The 20,568-nt window shown below is 37.2% G+C and overlaps 1 protein-coding gene across 5 annotated transcripts in view; it reads right to left on the reverse strand.

Moving 5' to 3' along the window:
• The window catches only part of LOC131068759 (uncharacterized), a 298,614-nt gene that overhangs the window by 171,684 nt on the left and 106,362 nt on the right, over positions 1 to 20,568 (reverse strand). For all 5 annotated transcript variants that reach the window (XM_058004016.2, XM_058004015.2, XM_058004019.2 and 2 more), the window contains exons 4-9: positions 13,663 to 13,838; positions 13,304 to 13,439; positions 13,115 to 13,216; positions 12,832 to 12,888; positions 11,906 to 12,033; positions 11,584 to 11,785 (exon numbers count right to left, since the gene is read on the reverse strand). In XM_058004016.2, coding sequence (XP_057859999.1) covers positions 11,584 to 11,785; positions 11,906 to 12,033; positions 12,832 to 12,888; positions 13,115 to 13,216; positions 13,304 to 13,439; positions 13,663 to 13,838 — 801 coding nt within the window. The remainder of the gene's footprint in view (positions 1 to 11,583; positions 11,786 to 11,905; positions 12,034 to 12,831; positions 12,889 to 13,114; positions 13,217 to 13,303; positions 13,440 to 13,662; positions 13,839 to 20,568) is intronic.

The raw sequence follows: 20,568 nt of genomic DNA on the forward strand, positions 1-20,568 counted from the left end.
TGAATCGATCCCATCATGATAGGTTACCTTTCACCGGCTAGAACCTTTCTTCTCGATGATGCTCTCTCTCCAACCTAAGAGAGTGTCATTAGTACACTTACAATACTCCAATCATATTTCCTAACCATTTGCTTAACAATTAATACACAATAATTCAATAATCAAACTAGGCTAATTAAATGGATGTGACATGGGGAGCTTCACTATTCCTTGCGCATTAATCTCAGGGAGTCATTCAGTAATATAACTCATACAAATCAGTATACTCACACTGACCACAAGCTATCTGCAACAATCAGTGCAGATTTCCAGCACCAATATGGCTATACCTTCAATGGAATCTCCCACTAGTAGCAAACGTTGATATTGTAGTCATACCAGCATTCCTCTTCATTCTTGCATGGTATTTTACTGTTTCATAATTTACAGACTGTTTCTTGTCATTGGCACAAGTCCAAAGTGCTACAGCAGTCCATTCTATGATCAGCTTTTAATACCAGTTTATATCATCAAACATACTTCACATATGGTGTTTATATCATAAGTTCCAAATGATCAAACTATCCATATGGCGTATGACAAGTGTTTGAAATTGCCCTATCAATTTCTTCATGGCATCATGCATAAATTACACTAGTTTGGGAATGTAACCTTTGTTTGTAAACAAACACACTCAGAAAAACAAGGAGACAATTTGCATCCAAAGTGTTTGTCAAAATGTCAATATACAAAATATCTGAAAATTCAGGAAGATTAAGGCTATATAAGACTGGGATTATCATAGTGCTCTCATTATATACTATGATTGTGGCTTGCTCAACATCTATAGATAATAAATATATAACCGGACTCAAACAACAACTCACAATTCAAGAATAAGTGTTTTTCAAGGTCAGATGTTGAGAACTTGAAATAAATCTGAACAAAGTCATAATCTTTAGCCAATGATTCAAGCAATATGTTTGATAAAATGTGTATGTGGAAGAATGCGTAGATGTGTTTGATGACTCTGAAATATTTGGAAATAGCAAATCAGTAAACTGTTTGACACAATTACAAAAAAGTTAAACTGTATTTGAGCAAGATTCCTTTAGGGGTCATTACACTTTGTGATCAAACAAGGTGAACCCAAGGATTACAATGCGAACAATTGACTTTATATTGTGGATAGACTCAATGTATATGATGTAATTTGTTGGTAACACAAAGGGACTTACATTTTGCTAGAACATGGAATCTAAACTGACTTTGGAAAACAAAGGACAAAAGATGAATGGTTAAGGAAATCTAAGCTAAGACCTATGAACAATGATGATAACGGATAGTGGTAAGATAGATGGATTCCATAATCAAGCCTTGCTTCGCCATGAGGAAATAACTACACAAAATTAATGCAATCTACAAAGGTAATGAAGGACTTACATATTGTAAGCATTCATCAAAATACCCAATACTGGTGCAATCCAAACGAACATCTACAATTGAACTAGTGCTAAATTAGGTTCAGACTAACAATGCATTGCAATTTGCAATCAACAAACTACAAATGGTATGAACCGGAATTCAATCAAACATCTTCACATTTCTCCATTACAATCAATGAACTTCGACTAACTTTGAGAAGTAACAAGAAACCATGCAAAATGTAGAAACATAACACAAAGATCCACCATAGCTTCAATGAAAGTTATGTATTGATTTCAATAGAGTCTTGGCAACAATCTCTAGCTTCCTCCTCCTACTTTTACTTCTAACTCCTAACTATCAACTATTGACCTTTACAAATGAGAAGGCAAAACCTTAAATAGAGGTCTTGATTACAAATGAATGGCCAAAATTGATTTGAAACCAACGGTTGACATAATTCAAAGAAACCCCCTTGGGGTAGTTACAACAACCACCTACATTCATTTAATACTTGACCAATGAGATCATTACAACATTTTGGACACGTCCATTGAATGTGGACCAATGAGAAATGAGGTAAGGTATAATAAATAATATTTGATGTAGTGCCACATGTCACTTGCTCCTCCTTTTCTAAGTTAGGTTCAATGCACCTAGACATGTTGCCTTGGCATCACTGGACTAGTCAATGATGATCAGGGCCCACCTCAACTTGTACATATCCCTAGCAATATTTCTTGATACTCAACATCGTCCAACCGCTTGATGTGATGGCTCATATTCCCAAATTGCATCATCTTGATCAAGTTTCTATCTGTGATTAACTCTTTTGAAACTATCTTTCCTACTTGATCACCTTTCACTTATCCATCTTAATGTTTGGGAATCTTTCTTCTTGTGATGTTTTGCATTTCATTCTCATGTTTGGGAATTCTTTGTCTTGAACGTCCTCTTGCCTTCATCTTCATCGTGTCTTGAACTTGTCTTTCCTTGGTGCGGTTCTTGACTTCATAATGCAGAATCCTTGTATTTGTAGTTCCTTGATGTTGTGACGATCTTGTCTTGCTATGTAAAATGTGGATCTTATCTTGTATAGTTGAATCCTTCATCTGCATTATGCAATCACTTAAACTTTGATTTCTCCTTGTTGTACGTTTAGAGTTCTCATGTTGATCATGGATTTCCAAGGAAAATCCAAGGTCATTGTAATCAGCTTGTTTTCATCCTTGTAGAATAGTCCTTTGGTAATTTTCTTGAACTCCATTTTTGAAGTGTGGGTGTTGTCTGCCTTCACATTGTGGAATCATCCTTCCATCCACTTCCTTGATCTTGAACTAGTCTCCCAACAAGTTATGAAGTCCTCCTTACCTTCATCTGCATGGTTGAGTTCCTTCATCCCTTGGATTGTTGTGAAATCCTTAAATGTCTTGGTCTTGATGTGATGTCCCCTCCTAGCTAGTGACATCATGCTAGCCAATGATTAGCCTATAATTGGACCCTCGTAGGCTAATGTGGATGGTTAGAGGGTCTTCTGAGGATTGATTCTTCTCCAACATTCAGGGAATTGGCCTTTGTTCGATATCATTTGGACTCCATTTGCCATACTTACTATGTATAGTAAGTCGGGGGTAATAGAGATGGACCCTTTCTATTTTTAGAAAGTGTGTTTGGTCACATGGGGAATTATGAGGAGAGATTCCTATTTCAGACGGCATAGCAATCTGACAAGTATTTCAAGAGATATTAAAGTTTAAGTGACTTAAGTGATTTATTTAAATATTTTAATGTTATTATAAAGTTATAAAGTAACTTATAATAATAAAGTCACTTTAATATTATAAGGTGCAAATATAAGAAAACCTTTTATCCCACATTGGGAAGAAAAGTAAGTGAGCTCCTACAAGGAAAGAATAAATTAACATGAGAGGTTCTTTCTTATCATCGGATTATTGTCAATTGCATTTGATATGAAATTGGGAGAAGAAGCAAAGGGTTTCTGATTTCAGTTAGCCATTGGAGAACGTCAATTCTTCAGTGTTGCAACCATTTGAGGTGGTGAAATATCCACTGAATTTGGCAATTCAGGAGAGCTTCACTCTCGAGTTCTATTTGTGCTTAAAGTAAAGGAATAACAGAAAGGGTTTGAAGAATATTGAGGACTATCAAGTGCAGACCTGAAGATTCATTGGCAGCCATTAGTAATCGTTCTTTTTAAAGTTTGTTCTTGCTGCTACAGTGCGCATGAACAGTGCGCGTGAACAATGCCGCGCTACAGTATTTGTGCTTGATTCTGATTGCAACTTTCATCTCCATCATTGAGCATCACTATTATCAGGTTCCTCTTGCAACTATTAGTAGTTAGTATTGAAATCTTAGGCATATAATTTTGCTGTTGTAAGTGATAACTTAGAATCAGATTTGGCATTGCTGTAGTCTTTTTGTAAGCCAATTAGTCTTGGCAAATCCATAGCAGCATTGTAATTAGGAATGAATTCAATAAAGAAGATATATGTTGCATACCATTTGTTTGACGAAATGTCCTTTTAATAGCATATATGATCAGCATAACAGTTGCATGCCAGTTGTTTGTCGAAATGTCAGTTGGCTGTAGGTATGCATTCCATATCTAGTTTTCATGTATATGCATTGAAAATACCAAAAAGAACTGCACTCGCATACTAGTTCATTGTAAGAGGTATTGTCAACATCATTTGTGAACTTCCTAAATTTCTTGGCAACTTTCAAAGTGTATCAAACAATCTGAAATACAAAAATCAGAATAGAGAAAGACAGCATACAAAGTGTTTGACAATATTCCTTGAGCCAAAATCAGTCAGTTTGGGCAAGGGATATTACACTTGATCCTCCCCTTGCATTGATTCTCTCATTGTTGTAGTGTATTCCATGTAGCTTTCCTCCTTTACATTATTGTGTTCCTTCCTTTGATCTTGGATTTGCAAAGGATATCCAAGGTCGATGTAGAGTCTTCCTTGTGATCCAATGTCTCAAAACACCTCCTCGCATGACTTGATCCTTGTGAATATCTTGAAGTCTTTATAGGGACTTTCATTGGATGTCTTGATATTCTTGGATGTCTTGATATTCTTGAATGTCTTGATGAAGTTTAGATGTGTCGGTCCACCTTCATGATATTGAGTTCTCCTTGTGTGGAACAATCCGCTTCCTAGCCTTATCCGCTTGCTTTGAATTTGAACTCCTTGAGCTGGTCCTTCTTTTTGCATTGATGTCATCCTCGAACATGTTGAAGAGAAATCTCATATGTTGTATTGTGAAGTCCCTCTTTCTACGCTCCATGCACCTCATTGCTTGCATCAAACCTGAAAAGAAAAAGAGATTTTGTATCAAAGCACCATGGAATATATGATAGTAATACTAACACTTCAAAAATCATGCCTCCTAAAACCCTTCCCAATCTTCCAATCTCGAAATACAGCTTTCAAGTTGGAAAATATTCTGGAAATGACCTGGAAATCTCTAAAAACCACCCCTAAACAACTCTACCTTCAGGTTTAAATGATACTCTGCTTGCTCCTTAAATCTGGAAATGATGGTCTGAGTCTGGAAAATGCACCTTAGGTCTGGAAATTGCTCAAAATCGGGGTGCAAATCAGTACCCTTTGCTGTAAGAACATCACTCCAGCTCTCAATTTCTTCTTCCAAGTCTGATTTTCTTTAAAACTTGATTCTCTTAATCAAAAATCGCACCACCTAAAGACTGATCTGCTCCTTCTTAGGTCTGCTTCTGATTCAGATCTGCTTCTGATTTTGATTTGCTCTGCCCTTAATTTGCTTTAGGTCTGCTCCTTATTTGCTCAGGCCTGCTCCTTGTAATCCACCTTAAATGCAATGAATTGATGTTAAAATGAAACACTTGATCTCCTTATAGCATTCAACTAGTTTGAATTTGTAATTCCCACACTAAGTCGACCTAGTCCTTAAATTATTTGCAATTAATTGGAATCACTTCCCAAGTCAGCTATGATTATGTGCTTTGGCATTTACAATTTTTAGATTTATCTCCAAGAAGGACAACTTGGGCACTTATCTGTCTAGGCAGGTTTGAGGGTTTATACATATGAGGTCTAGTGCTTCACTTTCTCCAACACAATTTGCATTGCATTTAATGTTAATTCTGCTCTGCTCCTATGCGAATTAGACCTGCATTTTTTAGGTCTGCCCTTTAGGGTACATTTTCTAGGTGTAGAAAGACTCAATGCAAAGCGGGTTTCAAGTGTAGTGAGGGACTAGATGCTGGGCGGATTCTACGTGCACTTAAGGATTATGTAAGGCGGGATTTGAATATGCTTAAGGACTAATTGAAAGCATGGATTGATGGTATACATGAAGGCGGATTTTGGAGGGAGTGGAGGACAAGGATGAGCGGCTTTTTTGCCCATGGAGGGACAGGGACTAAATGCTGGGCACATTTGAAGTGGTGTTAGGGACTAGGGATGAGCGAATCTCCCTCCCAGTCAAGGACAAGGATTTTCCAAGCATGAAAAAGAAAATCAGGTTTTATATGTTGTTTTGGACAAGGTAGGCACTGATCCTAGGTGTACAAGGACTTTGAAGGGCGTGAATTCCATGTGTACAAGGACTTTAAGACAAATTTCAAGTGCAATCAAGACCTAGACACGGTTTTTGATCAAATTTCAAGCCATCATGAGGGAAAAACAAGGACTTTTTAAATTTTCCAAGAGCTAAATAAGGATTGTCAAGGAATTTGAGGTGGACTTCCAAGTTGTGCATGTATAAGAAAATGCAATGATCAACTTGTCAAGGACATCCATGAATTTGCTAAGGACAAATGAATTTTAAATGAGAAACCATACTTGAACTTTGCACTTTGCATTTTAATTTTGGAATTCCATATTTTGAATAAGGACTGAATTTGATTTTTGCATTTTGTCCAAGGATTTTATAAAATTTCCCTAGTCTCCCCTCCTGTCAAGGTCGGAAAATAAGGAATTTTCCTTGTCAAAATATCATATCCTTTAAATTTTCCTCATTCTCAACCCTTAACCATTTTTCAAGCCTCAATCCTCCTCACAACTTTCTTAACAACTTTTGCAACATTTCTCGCACCTTTGACAACATTGACAATATTGACAACTTTGAAAACATTGACAATGTTGACAACTTTTACAATCTCATCCTTAATTCTCAATCCTAGCGCCTATTCACGGACCTAGACTTGAATTCCTAACCAGATCATACCCTAAGGATGAAGTTTACACTCTAAGTCATTTCAAGGACCGATCAACACAACCTTTCCCGGATTGACAAGACAAAAACCCCTTCTCACAAACAAAGGTCAAAGACAAAAACTACAGCCAAGCTAAGCAAAACACTAGCCAAAAAGCGAAAAAACTGGGGGTCCCCATTTGCAATGGAGCATGTGTGTTTACAACACAACAGGTCCTACAATTTGTGGCAGAAATGCAAGGTTGCTTTGCACTGTAGGGTGGAAATGCAAGATCGTGTTGCACAATTGTTGATCATAAATTCTAGGTTGTGCAAAAAAAAATTTCAAGTTTCCCCAAATGCTTTGCAATTCCCACTTTAAAAATGACCTATAAGCAAATAAAATTTCCCCTCCAACATAAAATTTACCCTACAACAAAAGTGCTTCCATGGCTATACAACTCTATTGAAGATTTCATCCTTATCTATTAATTTTCACCCCTACTAAAATTGAACTCACAACATTTATATCTCCACATAAAATGGCTTCAAACCCCTTCCTGTTTCCAACATGTAAAAATAATTTCACTCCTTATATTTCAAAGTCCCATGTTTCAACTTTATAAGGAGCATTTTCATTATAAAATAAAAGATTGAATAGTGGTGGCCATCAAGGTAATAATTTAAACCTTCAAGTTCTAATTTTCCCTATAAAACTTTATGGTTTAACAAAACAAGATGTCTTTGTCTAACCATTACCATCTTCCCCATAACATAATAAATTTAAAATATCATAGCGCCTCACTAGTTAGTACAATATCCACAGGCCCATGTAATGTCCCCTTTTTCGGGTTCTGTTGGATTGTGGTTGACATTGACCTTATGGGTGTGTGTCATCTTGATCAAAGGGGTTATTTGATGTTACCAGTGAGATGGTTTAGTGAGTTATTTGATGCTTTTAGATGTTATTTTCAACTTCTGATGAAGTTTCCAAGACTCTTGGAAGGAGCATCTATTTTTAGTGAGTCACCCGATCGGGTTTGATTATCATCATTCGTCATCGATATCACTCCTGCACAATCAATTTTCGATTCTGATGCATTTCAACCATTTTTGCTACTTGGGTGTAATTTTGAGCTACATTTGATTACATTTACTAAGGTTGCCATTTTGATGAAAATAATGTATTGAACACCTCAAAATTATAGCTCATTGAAAATAGAATGGAATATTTTAAATGTTGGGATGCTAAAAAGTGTTTTCAAGTGCCAAAAATATTTTCAAAAAGAAATGAAATCACTTTTTGGGGTTATAAGTTATAACGCTTAATAAATTAATAAAATGATTTTGTATAATTGTTTCCTGAAAAGTTCTTAGAAAAGCTTATAAAAAGGGGTTTGAGAGCTCATTTGGTATCATGCAAATTGTTGTTTTCTCTCTAGTGAAACCCTTGGGGTTTTGGGAATTGGACTTGGTTCGAATTAGCCTTCTGAAAGACAGAAACTCTTTTGGAGAAGAATAAATGTGGTGGTGAAAGATCCACCCTGGTTATTCCAGTGAGATTCACACTAGTCTCAGCTTGTGTGGAAAGGTAATTCGGGGATTTAGATTTGAAGAGTTGTTTTTTGTTCAGTTAACTGGTTTGCGAGTTCAGATTTGAGGTAGTCCTTGAGCTGCTTGTGTGTGTTGAAGACATTGAATAATTTATTGTGAACTCTTCGGTTCATAATATTGGCCGACTTTATCAGTTGATGGGTATAGAAAATTACAAGGGGGGCTTTCTTATGGTATTTAAATCTGAGTTTATGGAACTGGGCACTGGAGGTTTATATTCCAATGGTGTTTTGAGTATTTGCTGGGCATTGAATCATAAGAAGACAAATTAGAGAAGAGACAAAAAAAAGTTTGTTATGGGTATGATTCATCTAGGCGTTGAATTTTCTCAGTTGGGCACTAGCAAACAAGGATATAGGATATAGGCGATGTGGAGCTGATTATTCATTCAAGTTGATGAGTCATGAGCTGTGGGATTTTTGGAGTCTTTTCTGGGCAACTAACACCAATTGCCATTTCTGTTTTAGACACCATTTTCCAGTTGTATAAGGGATAGGGATTCTAAAGACTTTTGAGAGAGTCAAAAGGGGAGTCAAAATTAAGGTAAAGGGACTTGAGTGTAGTTAAATCAGTATGCTTGGTGTTAGAAGGATAAAGGAATCGTGGATGATCATAATTATCTCCAGCCACTTCAAGAATTAATAAGGAAAGGCATTGATTATAGGAGTTGACTTCAAGAAGAATCGATAGGCAAGGGAGTCAATATTTCAAATAAGACAAAGTTTGATGTATTGTTGTTGCTGAGTGTGGCGTATATTCATTATTCCTCCTGGACATGTGGTCTTGGTCCTAACCGCTGGGAATGATCACATTGAATGCTCATTTTCTGCTGTAGTAGACTTCCTTTGCTAAATGTGTCAGTAATTCCTGCTGGGCCTTGATTTGGCTGCTGCTGAAGCTACTTTGGGAGGTCAGATTTGATAAGTATCATTCATGTAATCTGTTAGTTGATGCAAAATTTAATTCTCAGTTTGGTTGTGTATGAAAGCATATGTGTCTTAATATCTGATTATTGTTTGAGGTCTGTTTAATTAATCAATTTATGCATTGTAACTTTAATATGATTCATGAATAAGCACCAAGCATTATGGATGAATGTTAAAACTCTGCACCAAAAACACCTGCAATAAACATTATCTTCAGCAAATCTGAAAACCATATCCTGTATGCAAATAAGCTGTTCGATGAAATATCCATCTACTAAGTTCGGGAAAAAGGTGCAAAAAAATTTGGTAGCAAACGGGGCTGCTCGCTACAGCCCCGCACACTTCAATAAATGAAATAAAATTATTTGCTTTCTCCCTCTAACAATGCCCATTGCACAGCATGTATGTCATCGTCAAATGATAATAGTAAGTTGGGAGTCACTTCAGATGTAGAAGAAGGCTTGTAATGCAATCATTTTATGCCATGTCACTTGACTTAAACTTGATTTATTTGTTTTCCATGTAATGGTCTTGAGGCCATTTAAAAATTACTTGAAACAATTAAAACACTTGTAGCTATATCTGCTTTATTTACAAAAAGATAAAATGATTTTCCAAGTTCAATTCTAACAACACCTCCAATACATGACGCCACTCCTCCAGCATGGCCAAAAAACCACTAATATTTGCTCAATACAATAAAGTTGATGTAGCTGCACTTTACACTCCAACATGGCTACAAAGAATGGCCTTAAAATGCCCAAACACTAATTGGGGCCCACCTCCAATTGAAATAGAATGAAATAAGTTCATTTGGTATGCTTTTTATAATGCCAATCGCACTTCCCGCAGCCATCAACAAGTGAGTTGTAAAGGAAAGGTTTTATTTCACACTGTGCACTGTAGTAAAAGCATTCTGTTTATTTCTACCTGCCCAAGACATATACGTCATTGGATGCTTCTTAGGCCCACCTCCCTCAATACAAATAAAATGGAATGAAATAACCTCAATTTATGAGCCCGCATTACAGTAATCTATCAGCAAGTGAAAACACATCAGAAAGGAGCAGTTAGTGATGTAAAGTATTGTGATGCCGAGGAATAGTAGGTTAACACATTCTAGACATTAGATATTTATTCTGCCACACATATGGTTTCCTTTCCACTCCCCAATAAAATCTCTGCCGTCAAATTTACATAATATCCTGTGCAATCCAGAGGCCAATGCTTCATGAAGCATTTTGTCAAACAATTCGCTTGCATCGTTTGTGCTGGGAGATCTTATTATTTATCTACGCTTTAATTTACTTTACTGCTTGTGCTTGGCATACTTTACTTCATTCCAGGCCACATATGAAGTAATATTTTATTTCCAACACATCAGAATCATGCTTACATCCTATTTCTGCACAATTATCAACCATGTCGCAGTCCTTTCCACTCTTCTCCAAAGTCTTTCACCTTCTTGTTCCTGTAAGCTGCACACCATACAAATTTACATGGAAAATTCACCTTTTGTGCATACTTTTGACATTCTTGCATCCATTATTTGCTGAGCTGGAGCAAGCCACTTAATGGACGAAACAATGCAAGATTGTTGCTGCTGTTTATTACCTTAAATGTGGCAGCCAATATATTTGATTTTAAACATTTGAACAATACAAAATTGCCCCAACTAATATAATGTTGCTGCTACTCTTATTTATGCCCAACAAGGCACTTGTAACTTGAATTCCACTAACATGCTGCACCCCTGTTCTGTCCAAACGTTGAGCTATATTACTATATATAGTTCTTCATTTTTACTGGCTTTTTAAATTGCTCTATATCACTTCCTACCCCTAGTCTTCATTATAGGGCATATTTTAATTTTTCCCAAGTGAAAAATTCTCATAAGAACTAACAAACCAGAAGTTTATGTCTGCAACAGAGGGACACACCACAATTCAAGGATAAAATAACACAGCTGATTTAACCCAGTGCACAGTGGTAAGTGAAAGTTAAGAGGAAAGAATGAGTTGCTGATGCACAGAGTCCCAGCAATGTAATAGAAAAAAGATACATCATTGTTTTATTTGCTTCTCCCATCAGATTTTTAATCTCCCTTATACCTTTAATGTTTAGCTTTTCCAATTTTCCTTGCTACCAAATGGTTCATTTAATTAAACTTTGTTGCAGCCTCTAAGCCTTCTAGCAGAGTTTTGGCATTAAAAAAATCTGTTGTCCATCTAGAAGTGCCAAATTATTGCATGCATAGTACTCCATGAAAATATAATACATTACTAATTTGCCAACTTACTATGCACCTCCAGTGAAGAGAGCTAAAATGTAGATGTGCATAGCTAGAAACTCTATCTAGTAGACTAATCAAGTGTATATTAATCAAATTAACAATGCATGCACATACTTTAAAATTAACACAAAATAATACCTCTAATTCATTTCCATCTACAAAAAGATTTTGCAAGGAATTGATTCCAAGAATAGCAGAGAGGCTTGAATTCTCAATTGGCACTACATGTTCACGTGGTAATGGTGAACCTTTTGAAGATGAAGTTTCATTTTTCTCCACACTAGCAATGAATCCAACCATAAGAGATGATGGAAAAGGCCATGGCTGGGTAGAAACATATCTACAAAGAACAACAGTGCCAAGCAACGACTAAGTTCAGTATTTTATAACAGGCTAAACAAAATAAGCACTTCAGCATGTATATACAACACAACTAAAACATTTTGCATATCATGAGTACCTTATGCTGTTAGTGTCTACAATTATGCCAGCCTCTTCTTTTACCTCCCTTGCTATAGCCATTTCAAATGTTTCTCCAATTTCAACAAAGCCTGCCAATACAGAATATCGACCTGATTCCCATTTACTCTGCATTAAATCGAAACAAATATCATTAATTACTAATTAGTAACAAAAGCATGTCCCCATCAATATCCACATGAATCTAGCAATGGCTCTTCATAGGAAAGTATATTAATCTTGCTAAGATAAAATAGCCTACACGAATAAAGTAACATCCATCTAAAGAATATATTAAATATCCTCTATCATGCAAAGAAAAATCATAGGATATGCTATAACAATCAGATATATTAAATATCCTCCATCAAAAATTTGCACATAAAAGCAAAACCCTAGGATATGCTATGACAATCATGCCAAAAACAAAATCCAATTACTTGGAATGGAATTGTTAACATGATCATGTTTACCACAAAATCTGCCTGTCATAACAACAATCTTTTCTGTGAAGAAATCCAACTTGTTTTATGCACAGCTTTCCCTACACCTACATACATGAGTTGAGACAACATATAGTTTCCAAATTGTCACACGAAATGGAAGCCTAATTGAACATTATAAGAGGTTGCAATAGTTGAAGAGTTACAAACTACATATAAAGGACGAGAAGAATCCAAATCTTGTTTCTTGCAATGAGTAATATAATTGTCTCTCCAATTATTCAGCTAGCTACAGAGCCATGGTTCATAGATCAGATAGGATGCCAGCATTTTGATAATTTTCCCCAAATATTACCACTATCCTTGTATCACACTACAACCATGGAACATGGGAATAAATATTTTCATACCAGACTCAAAAAAATTGAAATGGTGCAATTTAACTATTAAAGGAGAAATATATATATTTCTATTTGATCCTCACCTGCCTTCCAAGAAGAGCATAATCGCCATCAGCAACAAGCATTATAACAGCGGGATCCTGCATAGCAGCATCCATTCCATTGATGAATGCGAACAATCCAAGGTTCTAAAGAATAGATTTAATATGGCATAGTTCTCTTTAATGCTATTTATATGACACATGGGTAAACATCTAAGCATTTATAGTTACAATAAAATTTGAGATCAAAATTTATAACATTCGTAAACATATAAGTCAACCAGGTTGTTTGCACACTGTTAACCACTAGAATATATACACATACCAGACGTGGATATACCACAGTGCTACACGATTCCAACGAGCATTTCAAGCAATGCCCACCATCTTTTGAGACCATCTTTGTACCACAACAGCCACAGAATCTCTAATAAAAAGAAAAAGCAAGTCAAGAGAAATTTCTGAGAAATAAATGATAGTAGATGGCAATAGAAGCAAGAAAAATCCATCTTACATTTTTATTATGCCACTCAATCATTCCCCTTGCATAAGCAAGAAGCCCTGCTTCAGATGTCTTCAGGTTGGGTCCATATTTACGAAGGTCCACCAGTTCTACCCCTTCAAACCAAGCAGGTTTACTTCCTTCTGCACTGTTGAAAAGTTAGCAATTTCTTCAATGGGAGCTATCTAATCTTCACCTTTTATTCTTATAGTATCAACCAATTTGAAAAAACAGGAACGAATGTTGGGACCATCAGGCTAATTACTAAAATCTGAGCTTCTAGAATGATATAGCAATAAGCATAAGTGTATTACTCTATTATCTAAGCAGATATAAATGAATAATAAAGTCATTACTGGCAATAGGATTACCTTAAAACATCAGCCACATCAATTGCAAAGACAGGAGTGTTCTCATCTCTTGTTAATCCAAGAAAAATGGAATCACACAACTTCAAATTCTCTTTTATAATATCTGTTTTGTGAATTGGAACTATCAGTGGTTGCCCATTTTTTACCATGTTTTTATTCTTCATAACTGGAACCACCTGAGAGAATGACTTCATATATCAAAACTAAGAATACTCGGTACTTTTCTTGCTAAATTAATAATATGTATCATTTGGACAATCCCTTGTCTTAACCGATTGTACTTTGCAGTCTTGTTGACTAAATTTGATCATTTGTGGAAGTTCACATATATTTTTTCTCCTTTCTTTATTCCTTAACTAATATAGAGTAATTAGAAATAATGAAACAGTCAAAAGTTGCGAAAGGAAAAAAAAAGGGGGCTTAGCAGAAGTCGTGGCACATTTCCTGAAAACATTCTACAAGAAGCAATCTTAGAGAAGGACAACTGAAACTAATCCTAGATAAACATAAAATTTATGAGTAACAGGCCTAAGAACACTGAATGTGGTGTGTAGGATATTTTTTTCTCATTCCGGCATAAGTCAGTCTAATTCAAAAATTCCAACAAAATGTGTAATGTTTGTTCGGAAAATTTCATCCCAAATGCAAATGAAGAGCAGCAGTTACCTATTACAGAATTTACATAGAAATTTCTAGAACATGGACCATTATTAGTGAGAATGAATTCCTTTATCCACCACTATGCATCCATATCTCTATGCAATTAAATAGGGGCACTGAGATTGAATTCCTTTATCCACTACTATGTGTCCGTAGCTCTATGTAATTCAATAGAGGCATAGCCTGTGATACATACTTGTGTAGAGTAAATAAACAGATTCCTCCAGGTGAGATTCACAAACTAATCACAGAAAATAACCTGGACACTTGCAATGGGTTGATATTTTTGCCATTTTGAATAGAATGCACAACAAACACATTGCATTTAGTAGGTTCCCTTCTCTCAAATACCAACTGATTACCACCCATTCAAGTAACAAACACAACCATTGCCAGACATTTGGATCAATATCAGCAAGCCTTGGTTTAGATTGTCACTAATGGTGAATCACAGATCATTTTCCAAAACAATATTTAAGAGGTGATATAGGAAATTGCTTCACATCTTAGTATTCACAGAATTACAACTGCTTGAGAATTCCACATTAAGTGATGAGGCATGCTATCTGAGATTGAAATGCCCATGAATGTCATTTCAGGCAATATTACTTCACCTTAGAACACAACAGTGACTTACTCCACCAGCCCTATGCAACTCATCAAGCCTGTACTATGGTCATTGCCTATTTATATTGTCCTTGACATCAGTATCCCATCCCACATCCTGTTGTTCTGATTAAGTAAATAGAGAATTGGGCCCGAACCCTATACATAACAGCTATCAGGCAACGAAGAGGGGTTTCACAAGCAATGAGACAACCAGACACAGCAAAAAGACCAGCAACCAGACAAAAACAAACGAGGACAAGGAAAAGACCAAAAAGAACCACAGAAACCAAAAACTGATTCCTAAAGACTAGGGCCCTTCACGGCCTGCCACTCCCGATTCAGAATATTCAGCTTCTCCAGAAAAGACAGCCCCCTAAAGGAAGAAATCTCCTTAGAGGGGGTAGCTTCCACAGAGAGTATCCCACATCCCGTTGTTACCATGGTTGCCAGGAAACTCAATTATGGGAACATGGACTGCATACCTGGCCCCATAACCATAATTTCTGGAGACTACATTTATATATAATAAAGCCATCTCTTTATTCATTTGCCTGCAAACCTTACTTTTATCGGTATCCCCATTGCTGTACCAGTACTGGTAGCCCTGTCTCTCAGAGTAACTATGGTGTTTACTGATCTTGAGCTCATTCAAAGAATATATGAAATGTCTGTTGCACAGCATGAAAATCACTTTAAATTTGGTGTAAGATTGCTAGGCCTTATTAAGTTGGAGCCATGGATTTGCATGAACCCTCTTATTTTTCTAGAGTCTCGCTATAAAATTATCATGGCAACATTATCAGCAATTTGACCACCTATGCTTAATCTTATTTTGAGCTAGTGAGGCTCAAGGCTCAAAAACTAACAATTCTTATTAGGATGTCAAAACTCTCACTAGTGAGACAAGAGTTGTTACTAGTCCTGTAGTCATACTCGAGGCAAAAGACAAGCAATTATTTTATTTATACAAAACCCTCTTAAAGAAAATAGTGTATATTCTTCAAAATTGTGTATTTTGTCTAAAACATAGTAATTTGGGTAGTTTTAGATCTCGAGGAGCTTTCCCATATAAGCTAAAGAGAGGTTTTATCTCACATATTATTCCAGTTTGAGTTGCCTATAATGTAGTACGGCTAGTGCTGATCTCTAGGTTGGCACCAACATGGTTAGGGGAGTATTATGATGCTGCAAGACGGGTTAGTGGAGATAAATGACACTTTCTAGGGTGATTTTGGACAACTTATCCAAAACTTACTATTTATAGTAAGTCACTATTTTTAGTAAGAGTTAGTTTCAACGTCGATTGGTCAATTGGGAAACTTACTATTTTTAGTAAGTTACTATTTTAGCAATTAATATTTATAGTAACCACCATTTTTGGCAGTTGGCCATGGCTTCAATCTCCTCTCAGCTTTGGCATGCAGCATCTTCAATTTCAAAGCCTGAATAGTTGGGCCTATGTTTAGCACATTACTATTTAATAATTTATATTAAATGCTATTTTGGGAGAATTGACCTCAAACTCAGCTTCAGTTCTCCAGTTGGTTCATGGTTTGCCTTCTAGGGATCTTTTAGAGGATTTTTACTGCTATATTTGATAAATTAAATACAGGAATAATTCATACAAATGAAAATGCATACTAGACACAACAGTAAAATGTATCTTTCACATGAAATTATAACAAAGAGGAAGACCAGAGATGGTCAGCCAAGGATTACAATTGATCTGACTATACCATACTACCTTCCTTGGCAGTACACAACATATTTAAAGAACCCGACGATTGTCGAGAGGAACACAACCGTCAACCAACGGACACAACTACCTGAGAGTGTGTTGTGACGTATTCACACATCGCCCCATTGCAAATGGGGACCCCTACTTTTTGCTTTCTAGGGTTTGCTTTCTAGGTCTTTTAGTGTTTTGTCTGTTAGCTTTTGCGTGCTGAGTGTTACCAGGATGGCAGGCTCTGCTTGAGCCGGGGTGAGTCCACGGGGCCCCAGAATTAGGGTTTCTTTCAAAGTCTCCCTTAGGCCAAAGATTTGCTCTTGTTGCTTATTGTGTCCGGAGGTCATTGAATCTTGGTGAGGGAATATCATCTTTGAAGGTCTGGGTCGGGCAAACTTGGCTAGGACATGGGAGGAAATGAATCAAAGATCAAGTCTAAGGCAAAGTCAAGTGGAAAAGGAGGTGAATTGAACCTAGAAGAGGGATTTCGCTCCTGACCCTTCCAAAGGGTCCAGAGCGAATTTCTCCACAAGACACTCCACCTTGACCCAGACTCTGAACTAACCCTTTCCTAGGCTTGAATGAAGGTGAAAACACTTGTGTGAAGGATAGAAGTATGAAGATGAAGTCAGGATTTGAGCTCAAGGAGGAATTTCGCTCCTGACCCTTCCAAAGGGTCCAGAGCGAAATTCATGTAAAACCCTATTTTTCACAAAACCTTGAGCTATATGTCAACTTAAAAGAGTAAATTTGCACGATCATGATGGAAGGAAGCCTAGAAAAGTTTGCCCAAAGGCATGAAAAGGAGGAAGCAAGTGAAAGATTAGCTCAAAATGAGAATTTCACTCCTGACCCTTCCAAAGGGTCCAGAGTGAAATTCATATTTCCTCTATTTTGCTCTTTAACTTGACCAAGTTTGGAACTTCTAAGGCATGGTTTGGAAGACTTGGATGCATGTTTGCCTTGGAGAGGAGGTTTGAGGCGATGAAATGATGGAAATCAATCTGGAAGGAGGATTTCGCTCCTGACCCTTCCAAACGGTCCAGAGCGAAATCCTCAATTTGACCTTCTTTTTTGCCTTAAGCCTTAGGTTGACCTTGTCTTGAGCTAGTTTGATGGTGGATTGCCTTGATTATGGTGAAAGGAGGTTGAATTGATCACGTTTGAGGAAGAATTGGATGAATGAAGTAGAAAATCAAGCCAAGAATGAGGATTTTGCTCCTGACCCTTCCAAAGGGTCCAGAGCGAAAATCCCCATAGCGAAAATCCCCATAACTCTCATTTCCTTCCTATTTTTGGCCAAGTGTTGGTTTCTAAGGCATGTTGGAAGGTGGATTGATGTGTTCTTGCCTTGAGAGGTGGTTGAAAGCATTGGAAGATGAATATTTTGCCTAAAGGATGAAATTCGCTCCTAACCCTTCCAAAGGGTCTAGAGCGAAATTCATTATAAACCTCATTTGCTCCCTTGCTAGGGCTATAAACCTTGTTCCTTGGGTGGAGAGTGATGTATTTTTGCTTTGCAGAGAAGATTGGAGTTGAAGAGATGAAGAGTCAATCCTAGAGTAGGAATTTTGCTCCTGACCCTTCCAACAAGTCCAGAGCGAAATTCCACAAAACCACTCTTTTCTCCAAGTTTTGTGCCAAGTCAAGTGTGGGTCAGGGTGAGATAGGATTGGATATGTCCTTAGGAATGACTTTGAGTTGCTAGTGATCAATAAATTTGAAGGAATTGAGCAAAAACTAGGATTTCGCGAAATTCCTAAGATCACCTATTTCCCTTGCAAATCAAATCAAACTTTTGGTTTTTATGGCTTAGGGAAGAATGGAGCAATGTTTCCTTGACCTTTGAGGTGAGTTGAAGTGGAAGAATGAAGGAATGAACTCAAGAGAAAGGATTTCGCTCCTGACCCTTCCAAAGGGTCCAGAGCGAAAATCCTAAAACCTATTCTATCTTCCAAAATTTGTGCCAAGCCAAGCCTAGACCAAGGTGAGAGAAGTTGGGAGATACCCCTAGGATTGCCCTTGGATGGATTTTGGCCACCAAAGATGAAAATTTTGAGCTAGGACAAGGATTTCGCTCCTGACCCTTCCAAAGGGTCCAGGGCAAAATCCTAAATAGGTCCTGTCCCTGGCCTTAATTCTTAGCGAAATTCTCCTTTCTAGCCATTTTGAATTTTTGAGGGTCAAGCAAGTTTTGTCATGTTCAGAGAGGGATCCAAAAATTAAAGTCCAGGTATGAAAAGTGAAAAGAGTAGACTTAGGTGAAGGAAAACAAGCAAGTCAAGAATTTCGCTTCTGACCCTTCCAAAGGGTCCACAGCAAAATTCTCAATTTCACCTAATTTGCTCATGATGAAGGTCAAGAGATGGATTCCCAGGTCTTCGTGGAGAGAAGACTAGTGTATGCTTGCCTTGGAAGACATTTTGGAGTGGAGAAGTGATAGAACTTGAGCCTAAACAAGGATTTCACTCCTGATCCTTCCAGAGGGTCCAGAGCGAAATCCTTAAAGACTCCATCTTGCTTTAATTTTACCTCAAACTTGGTATTGGTTGAGATTAAAGGGATCCTTAGGCATGCATCTAAGCAATTATGGTCACAAAGTGAGAAGAATTTGAGCCAAGAATGCAAATTTTGCTCCTGACTCTTCCAAAGGGTCCAGAGCGAAATTCTCATTTCCACCTAATTTGCTCATGATGAAGGTCAAGGTATGAATTCCTAGGCTTTGGCGAAGAGAAGGCTAGCATATGCTTGTCTTGGAGGCATTTTGGAGTGAAGAAATGATGCAATTTGAGCTAAAATGTAAATTTCGCTCTTGACCCTTCCAAAGGGTCCAGAGCGAAATTCTAATAGGGCTTGTCCCTAGAGAGGATATTGAGCGAAATTCCATTTTGATGTCTTCTCATTAATGATTTAAGGTAGGAAATGTTATGTTAGAATGAATTCGTTATGTGTCCTTAATCACCTTTTGGTTTGTTTTGCAAATGGAAGAAGACCAGGCCAGGACAAGGACGACCTCTTCCCATCCATCATCATCAGGGACATTCTGAAGGCATAAAGGTGGACTCAAGATGTTTGGAAGCATGGGAAGACTTTAAGTGTTCGAGGAATTGCAAGTTAGCCTCAAGACCTCATTCTACTACACAAAGAAACCACATGATGACAAAGAAAGGTTTTGCCAGCACTTCAAGGCAAGGTCTACTACCAGAGAAGAAGGAAAGACTTGACAGTAAGGAGACATCATCAAGCAAGCAAGAGTCAAGGAGGTACATCATTCATCATATCAAAGATAGAAGAGGATCAACCAAGTCACAAGCGTCAGACAAGGTGGCGTCCTGTTGACGTATTTTTTATGACCGCGCCTAACACAGAATAAAGTCACCAACGGTCACCTTATCCTCTCTTGATCAAAATTAGTCCGTATGCTAGGATTACTTAAAGTTCAAACGGCTAATTTCCAAGGTTCCTTCAGTGCATGGATGTGACTCAGTTGTTTGATGGGTTTGCTGATAACCCAAAGGAGCCTTACATTTGTTGAAGAAAACTTATGCAAGCTCAAGGATTTTTGTACAGATGATTTGCAATGAAAGCTCTAGTTTTGGATCTTTTGGATTTTGAATTATGCGGAAAGTAAATAAGAGTAGGGTAGAGAAAAACTAGACTAAAAGTAATCTAATCCTATGAACAAGGAGACGGGATAACTTGCGCAAAATCCAACCACGCTTCGCTTTGCCAGCAATGCACAACTACACGAAGGCGGTGCAATCTTCAGAGGGTGTGTTAAAGATTTTCAAATCATCAAGAGAAACCATCAAATCGAGCAATCTCTTCTAATAATCGAAGTTAAACATACACATATAACGGAGGCTCAAGCTAACTTTGCACAGTATGCAACAATCAGCTGCACACCA

The sequence above is a fragment of the Cryptomeria japonica genome, chromosome 5 (assembly GCF_030272615.1).
Source record: "Cryptomeria japonica chromosome 5, Sugi_1.0, whole genome shotgun sequence".
In the NCBI taxonomy this organism is placed as follows: domain Eukaryota; kingdom Viridiplantae; phylum Streptophyta; class Pinopsida; order Cupressales; family Cupressaceae; genus Cryptomeria; species Cryptomeria japonica.